This window comes from Saccostrea cucullata, unplaced genomic scaffold, assembly GCF_032062105.1.
Source record: "Saccostrea cucullata isolate Sc308-1 unplaced genomic scaffold, CSIRO_AGI_Scuc_v1 ctg11838, whole genome shotgun sequence".
Lineage (NCBI taxonomy): Eukaryota > Metazoa > Mollusca > Bivalvia > Ostreida > Ostreidae > Saccostrea > Saccostrea cuccullata.
In genome coordinates, this window is record NW_026922685.1 from 11,136 (window position 1) to 20,015 (window position 8,880).

Genomic DNA, 8,880 nt, shown 5'->3' on the forward strand with positions numbered 1-8,880 from the left:
CCCTTATTGAATGTACGTCATTAACACATTTCAATATCGAAAGGGGCATACCCTAGTTGAAATTAAAACTTAAGTTATTATTTTTTTCTGCATACTTTGTACTTTCTGGAAAGGTCTGCTGCTTTGACTAGAAGTCGCGTTTTAATAGTTAAAATTTCAACTAAATAAGCCCATGTCGAAATATTTTTGACTTTTCCCAAAATATTTTTGGTACTTATAAAGTCACGATACAGATTAAAAAAACAGCAACACTCTTCAAGTTAAGGAAAATATCCTTTATTAATCTACAAAAAATGGTTAAGATCTGTATGTGTATGCCCTTGCGAGAGAATGATTTAATAGGTTTCGATGTAAAATATACATGTACTTTACATGTACATAAAAACACGACAAAATTAATTAAAACATTCTCTTGATAGTTAATGAATACTCGCGCTAAACAAAGGACATACATTGGTATCAATAGCCTGTTTGAAACCTGTAAATAATATTCTGTTTAAAAATAAAAAGCATTTTTATTGTCAACAACAAAAATCTTAAAATGCCTCTCATAGCACATGAAATACGTCTTTTTTTTTTTAAAAACCCAAAAAGACGTCATGTTGGCAAGTTCATCGCAATCAGTGATTCGTTTAAAACCATCTGTATGGGATTAAACTAGCAACTTTTCTTTAATGGATTGATAATTTTTATTGTTGTTTATTATGCTAGTACAGTTTCAAGTTGCAAATTATTTCATTTTCTAGTATTATGAGGAATACATACAAGTCATAACTTGTGTGACGTCACAGTAAACTTTTCCCATAAATAAGGCCCCCCCTTTTTTTTAGCCTTAACAATGCTGCGTATTATACATATCAAATATTAACCACTGTTTTTCATAAAAACTTAAATCATTTTCTACCTGTTATTTTTTCACCCCAAACAAAACAAGGAGCGCATGTGGCTTTTGGATAGGAAAGTTGCTCCTCCATGATACCCGATCCTACTTCTGATATATTTCGATTGTCGTATTTTCTCTACCAAGTACCAAGTTCCAATATACGCAAAATTAACATTTTTCCACTAGCAAGTGCTGGTGTCTCTGTATGAGTTAATTTTTTTCGAAAGGTACCTTAAACCATTAAAACACAAATAAAAATTAATGTGTCTATGATATGAAAGTTATTCTTTGTTTCAGTTCAAGCCAAATGAATATTTCTTTTGCATGTGTTGCATTATAAATGTATGATTGTTTTTCCCGTTCTTCTGATAAACTGCTGTTTTCAAAATGGATGTTTTTTCTCACATACAAATTGGTATTGCTTGTCACAAATCTCATCATACCATTTCCCTGGGAACAAAAATTACCAAACAGTCCTCTTGCCTCCATAATTATTTGGTTCATTTTCTTCCCAGTTTGTATAGTTAAGTTCTTTCTTGCTATTATTCCAGATAAAGGAGTGTTCATTTCCAAAGACAGTACCTCCTGTCCAAATACCATTCACCGACGGGATTTCTGAACAATGAAAGACAAACAAGATAATTATAACTATTACTATTATGTTCATTTAAAAATCTGAGTGTACCGGTGTAAAGACGAATAAAGACCCCCATCGAATAATGACCGGGGGTCATTTTTCAACACAAAAAAATGACCCCCTACCCCCAGAAATAAATCATTTTTTGAGAAAAAGTGACCTAGGGGTCATTATTTTATATGTTAGTCCTATAAAGAATTCACCCCCATTGAAAAATGACCCCCTTTAAAGTGAAAAAGAGATTCTTTAATTGTCAAGTAAATAAAATTTCTTTTTGATATTCCTCCTTATAATGTTTGCTTAAAGAATGATATTCCAATTGATTTGAGAAATCAAACCATGCAACAATCAGGTTCCAATACCCTTTAATAGAAAATTGATTTTTTCATTCATTTCAACGATTAGCTTGTATAAATTTGGCAAATCCTATTTGACAATGACAGAGGAGGAAATTTTTAACCCCCCCCCCAAAAAAAAAATTACGTTAAATCAAAAAATAGAAATAATAATAATAAATGAAAACAAAAATTAATAAAATTTTTACCTTTCAATAATACTAAAGAGGGTCAATAAAATATTGAAATGAAATTAAACCTTCACAAAGTTCTATCATATCATAATTTACTTCGCCATGATTAAAGCATACTTTAAATGTTGGTGGGGGGATACTTTAAAGTATTGTGGCAAAGTAACAGTTGAAAATTAGTAGAATAGTAGATTATTTTAAGCTTATTTTTAGTCCCTCTTTATAGAAAAATAAAGGTAGGGTAGTTTTTGCTGTTTTTGTTGATAATCGACTTCCTCCTAAATAAGTAAGGGGGGGGGTGGGTATAACACCTAAAAATATGCTCTGTAAAGCTATGGGCTAGTGTAAAATACACATTCTAATGCAAAAACTATACATGTATACATAACCTTTTGATTTAGCACACAGTATTCATTGCATTTCTTCTTTTGTTTTACTCAACCCTTTTACCTAGTTCTGAGTATATTTTTTAGAGAGTATGAAAATCAGAACAAACATTTTCATTTTTGTAACGTCTTCTTTATACTGTATTAATTGAAAAAATTAAGATCATTTTTTTATGTCCCTGTAATCAAGATGCGGGGGGATATAGTTTTATCGTGTCCATTTGTATGACTGTCTGTCTATTGGGGTCTTTTCTCCGCAAAAACGTCCTTGCCAAATTTTTTTGATCATTTATTGTAGCTATGCCTTTCATATTCAATATGTGTATATTCCTTGTGACAAGACCTTACTTTGGGTACCACCAAATTTGACCATTTGACCTTTACCTTGGGGTTTGTCCCATTTTTCATAAAAATGCCAAATTTGTAATTTAATTTGGCTATAACTTTTAAACGGTAGATACTAGTACTCTCATATTTCACAAATGTAATCCTTGTTACATTAAACCTTTGTTAAGAATCCAGCAACTTTGACCTTTGAGTTTTACCTACGGTCTTTCAAACACTTATCCTTAGCCATTAATTTTGAACAAGTGGTGCTATGGCTTTCCTATTTTGCAATTGTATTTCTTGTGAGAAGACCCTACTTTTGGGTACAATTATATTTAAATTGCACTTAAGAAAAGTTTAATCTTCGCTATGTTGCCATACAGGGGCATAGCTGTTTCATAAACACATCTTTTTTAAAATTAAAAGGGGTTGCGGATAACAAATGGATACCCCGAAGGTAACAGACGGGCGGACGGACATCCCGATCACTATATACCCTCCTGCTTTTCAAGCGGAGGATATAATAATATATGATACTGCTGATTTTTTCTGTCAGTACGATGATTTCCACCATCGAAATCTTTACTCCTTTAGATTCTGAATCATCGCATTGACCTTCAAATATAGCTATAATTGTATGTTATGAGATATATCATATACATATCATCAATTTATTCCAAATAAGCTCAGGTGAGCATTTTGGCCAACATGCTTGTTTATCTAATTTTTTTTTGCCCCCCCAAAAATATTTCAGCTTAAATCCACAGGGAGTCATTTTTCTACGGGGGTCATTTTTCTTCACGTGGGTTCTGCAAATTTTTAGGGTGATGACACATTTTCTACGGACAAAAGGGTCATTTTTTCTCATTAATGACCGGGGGTCATTTTTGGTAAATATTGAAAGGGGGGCATTTTTCGCTTGAAAAAATGCCCCCGGGATTATTCATGGGGGTCATTTTGTCTTTTCACCAACGTTGTAGAGTGAGTCCTCCCCATAGTCAGACCCCAGGACAAATTCTGACTGCAGAGGTATTTGGTTTCATGTGTATTATATCACAAGTGAAATATACTGTGACATTAATATTGCATCTTACAGTGTACCAGTTGATAAATATTTCAAAAACGAAAAGAGTTTTTAGAGCAAAAACTTCTTCTAACATAATGAATGTCAATATAATTTTTGCATTTAAATATTCCGTTTTATTTAATAGTTGTTTATTAAATATGGGAAACGTTACTGTTTCTTATTCATTAAACTTTTGAGATTAGTGGATTAACATGAAATAACATTTTGAAAAAAAATATATTTCATTATAAATATAAGATATTCCTATTCTATTTGAACAACTTTCTATACTCTGCACCGTTAAAAGTAGTAAAAATAATATCACCAAATGATTTATATACATGTATAAATAGTTCAGTGTATTAACTGTATTTTTTTGTACATACCTAATACTACTATTTCTCAGTGTATTTATATGTACATACCTAATACTACTATTCTTCAGTGTATTTATATGTACATACCTAATACTACTATTCTTCAGTGTATTTATATGTACATACCTAATACTACTATTTTTCAGTGTATATATATGTACATACCTAATAATACTATTCTTCAGTGTATTTATATGTACATACCTAATACTACTATTCTTCAGTGTATTTATATGTACATACCTAATACTACTATTCTTCAGTGTATTTATATGTACATACCTAATACTACTATTTTTCAGTGTATTTATATGTACATACCTAATACTACTATTTTTCAGTGTATTTATATGTACATACCTAATACTACTATTCTTCAGTGTACTTATATGTACATACCTAATACTACTATTCTTCAGTGCATTTATTTGTACATACCTAATACTACTATTTTTCAGTGTATTTATATGTACATACCTAATACTACTATTCTTCAGTGTATTTATATGTACATACCTAATACTACTATTCTTCCGTGTACTTATATGTACATACCTAATGCTCCTATTTTACGAATCCATTACTTCTTCTTTGTCTCATCTCTACCAAAAAATCCAAAACTCTACATTGTAGCTGAATGGTAAGACAAGTCAACAGTCAAATGTAAAATGTTTTAATTACATGTATTTTAGTCATAAAAGAAATTGTTTTCATATTAGTAATTAAAAGAAAATATTAAATATAGCACCCTAATCCCCAAAAATAGACAGGCTTAATTTTGATTTCAATCTATTTTATAAAAAAAAGTTAACTGTGTAAAAGTGGGGCAGTTCCTCTAAGATTTATGGTCCAAGCATAGAGCTGTAAAAAAAAAAACTAAAGATAAAACTAATGCATTGTAATAGTTCAGCGCCAATCGCTTACTATGGAATTATATATTTTTTTTTGTAAATCGAATACGGCAATACGGAATTTTGATTCACTAGATTATATTTCTTCAGCTAAGCTCATTGGAAACTTTGGAATTCTTTATTTGAATTAATAAAACCTTTGTAGATATGGAAAAAATGCAAAATACTTACATGCTTGAATTTTATGTTTTTTAATCTTGATTTCCAGCATGGCATATTTGATTTTTTTATTTAAAATCTTAAAGATTTTTTGTTAAAATTATATACCTAATTTGTTCATTATGCAACCATAAATAAGAAAAAAAAAAAACAAAAATCTACGTCTTTTTAATATGATCTTGTTATATATTTTTAAAAATATAAATACAAAAGCCCACTTTTATCTTTCAAATAAAAACTGAATGATCTTACAATGGCATTGTCCCAGCTGGTAGGTGTAGTCCTGAGGAGATAACAGTGATCCAGGTATTGCATCCAACCCTCACTGCAGGAGGACATGTCTGAAAACAGACATTTATTACTCACAGTTGACCCATTTTCATAATTTTTTTAAATCTAAGTGTAGGTAATAATTGATAATGCGGATTATCTTCCTTTGGAAATTGGTCTATCTGTCATCATTATATGTTTTTTTTTATGCTAAAATACTATGCCACTGTTAATGAAACTTTTGAGAATATATAAAAAAAAGTTATTCTTCACAAAAGGTAGCACCTCAGGACAAACTGCCCTATGTGTTTTATTCATTGAAGGAAGATAAGCAAATGTATTCTTGTGTTGAGAGAAATATGAAACGAAATAATCAATTTGATGGGTAACTAGTGCTAATTGTAACGGGGACCGTTACAGATGTTCCCCAAACGCTCCCCCAACTCCCTTTTGGTGCCATATTCCCTGTAAACTTCATTAAATCTCAATTAAATTGAGACTCTAACAACGCCAAGTTCATTCAAGTTTTAGCATTGCACACTTGCGCATGTGAATGCATGTGCATAATGGCCATATCATATTGTCTACACAATCTTTGTATTTTAATTTGCTAAATATTAAAGTATTTAATCAAAAAGTATAAAAAAACGCTCATATAAGTGTATTTTTGATTTTACCCATTTCAAGTGCACGCACGTGCATACATGAGCATGGTGACCATACTTTCTTGTAGAAGTATATAACATCTATCGATGTTCTAATTCTTATCCCGTTTGGTTGAAAACCAAGGGAGTTATAGCTGTTTAAAGTTTCAGCCAATCAGATTGCAGCGCACGTTCACGCACATGTATGCATGTGTATGGTGACCATACCATCTAGTAGAAGTCCACTATATATATCTATGTTCCAAATCCCATCCTGTTTGGTTGAAAACCAAGGGAGTTATAGCTGTTTAAAGTTTCAGCCAATCAAATTGCAGCGCACGTTCACGAACATGTATGCATGTGTATGGTGACCATACCTTATTGTAGAAGTACACTATATATATCTATGTACCAAATCCCATCCATTTTGGTTGGAAACCAATTGAGTTATAGCTGTTTAAACTTTCAGCCAATCAGATTGCAGCGCACGTACACGCACGTGCATGCATGTGCATGGCGACCACACCTTCTTATAGAAGGCCCTTATGTATATCTATGTTCCAAATCCCTTCCTGTTTGGTTGAAAATCAAGGGAGTTATGGCATTTTAAAGTTTCAGCCAATCAGATTGCAGCACACGTGCATGCACGTGTTTTCATGATCACTGCTATATATCATGTTGTTGGATATCGTAATGCATGGCTATGTACAAAATTTCAAAGGATTTCGTCAAAAAACAAGAAAGATATTGAGACTTTAGTTTCAGCCAATCAGAGCAAAGCGCACGAGCATGCGCGTGAGATTTGCTATTTTGACCATGTCATCTTGTCATACTACTTATATATCCTTACATTATGAGTTTCAAGGCATTTCATCAAAAAATAGAAAAGTTAAGGCAATATACATTATATTGGTCATTTCTAATGTTGCACGTGCGCGCTCTTGCAAGCACGTGCGCGCAAAATGACATTTGTTCGGCAAATCTACATAACATGTCTACTGACCCTAAAAACATTTTACCTTAGTCGGATGTGTAGTTTACAAGAACACTCGAGGACAAAATTTTCCCAGGAAGAAAAATAATAATAATAATAAGAAACAGAGTAAAAAAAATATGTTCCCCAACTTCGTTTGGGGAACATAACTAGGGTAAATACTCACTGCATTTATATGAAGACCCTTTCTACTCACGCTTATACCCTATGAGGTGTCCACAACCAGACTTTAATCAAGAATTGTAGGCCTATTAGTATTAAGGCATCATTATATATAACGCATGGCCACTTATAAATCTCTTGCACTTTCCAAAAGATTTTTTAATAATCCTTTTCCCACATGAATTTCATACGTCAGTCTCTATAAGCGCCACTTCTTCCACGTGAATTTTTGCATAACGTTCCAGTACGACTGACTTGTTATGAAATGTCCACAAATTAATTAGAGGTTGTTATTTTTTTTCTATTTTGTGTAACAGAGCTATGTTATGACATTTGGATTCCCTGAACCAATCTTTACGGCAGTTGTCAGAGATGGAGCCCAGACTAATCTCCATCAAACCACAATAAGATAAATAGTCCTACTTCATCTCATATGATGATGACATGATAATACTTGTAGATTAAAAAAATATAAATGATATAACTATAGCATTGTATATATATACTAATCAAAATGTGGTGATGATCATAGCTATTTTTCCGTAAAAAAATAACTGTATAATTGCCAATATTGTGTCCATGTGAGATGAAAAACCAAACTTGCACTTGCATTTCAAGCTATGGTAAATACATTTCTCATCACAGTTTATGCATAATCCATACACTATTATGCAGCTTTTTGATCTTTTTTCCATAGCAACGCTTTATATTTTTTGCCATATTCTCAACATTTTGACCGTTCATGATAGCTCAGTAAGAAGAGCACTTGCTCCTTGATCCAAATCTTGACCGCGACTGACCTAAACTGATAAAAATAGGTAGCAACTATTCCTTTGCCAAGCACTTGGCTCTTTGAAGTAAAAGTTGAGGGTGCTTCGGGTGAAACTTTAAAAATCCAAGGGTCCATGTCACGGCAGACCTTGTCACGATACAATACTTTCACTGTTCAAAAGAATATGGAATTTAAGACCTTCACTGGATTTTGTATCGTCTCTTTATGAATGAAAAATTCTCGCATGGGGCGGAAAACAACATACAATTATTCAATCTTAACATTAAATATGATTTAATATTAACATGATATAGTTACAAAAACTCTTAATGCTAAATTGCTGCATTAAAGATTGTTCATAAAAGATTGGTTTATTTCTTTTTCATGGTACAAGATCAAAAGCAATGGTGGTATTGAAGAGTAATTCATTAACGAATTAGCATTAAAATTCGATGTTGATCCCTTTTTGTACTAATTATAGTTAAGTTCAAGAGGTGAAAAGACTGAAAGTAAAAAAAAAAAATGAACGGTTAAAGAAAAGTATTTTTTGTTGTTCATTGATTACAATAAATTAAGCATATTCTGTATTAAATTTGTACAAATTTGCACTTCGTTTTCTAGAAAGTGATAGAGCCTGAAAAATACTTAAATACGAGATATCTTTGGATTTTAGGTCTTTAAATTAAAACACATTAAACTAGGGCTAATTGTAACGGGAACCGTTACAGATGTTCCCCAAACGCTCCCCAACTCCCTTTTGGTGCCA

The 8,880-nt window shown here is 31.9% G+C and overlaps 1 protein-coding gene across 1 annotated transcript; it reads right to left on the bottom strand.

Annotated features, from left to right (window-relative positions):
- Window positions 1–1,346: 1,346 nt before the first annotated feature.
- LOC134262218 (perlucin-like protein) lies at window positions 1,347–5,611 on the bottom strand. Its single transcript, XM_062744601.1, has 3 exons — window positions 5,525–5,611; window positions 3,729–3,780; window positions 1,347–1,498 (listed from the first exon to the last, which is right to left on the bottom strand). The coding sequence occupies exons 1-3, from the start codon at window positions 5,609–5,611 to the stop codon at window positions 1,347–1,349; spliced, it is 291 nt and encodes a 96-aa protein (XP_062600585.1).
- Between the last annotated feature and the right edge of the window lie 3,269 nt (window positions 5,612–8,880).

Excerpts from the sequence above, each read along its gene's own strand:
- LOC134262218 (XM_062744601.1), bottom strand. The coding sequence starts at position 5,611 with ATGTCCTCCTGCAGTGAGGGTTGGATGCAATACCTGGATCACTGTTAT. Across the intron at positions 3,781-5,524 it reads CCAGCTGGGACAATGCCATT|TCAGAATTTGTCCTGGGGTC; the intron begins GTAAGATCATTC and ends ATACCTCTGCAG. Across the intron at positions 1,499-3,728 it reads GGACTCACTCTACAACGTTG|AAATCCCGTCGGTGAATGGT; the intron begins GTGAAAAGACAA and ends TTCATTGTTCAG.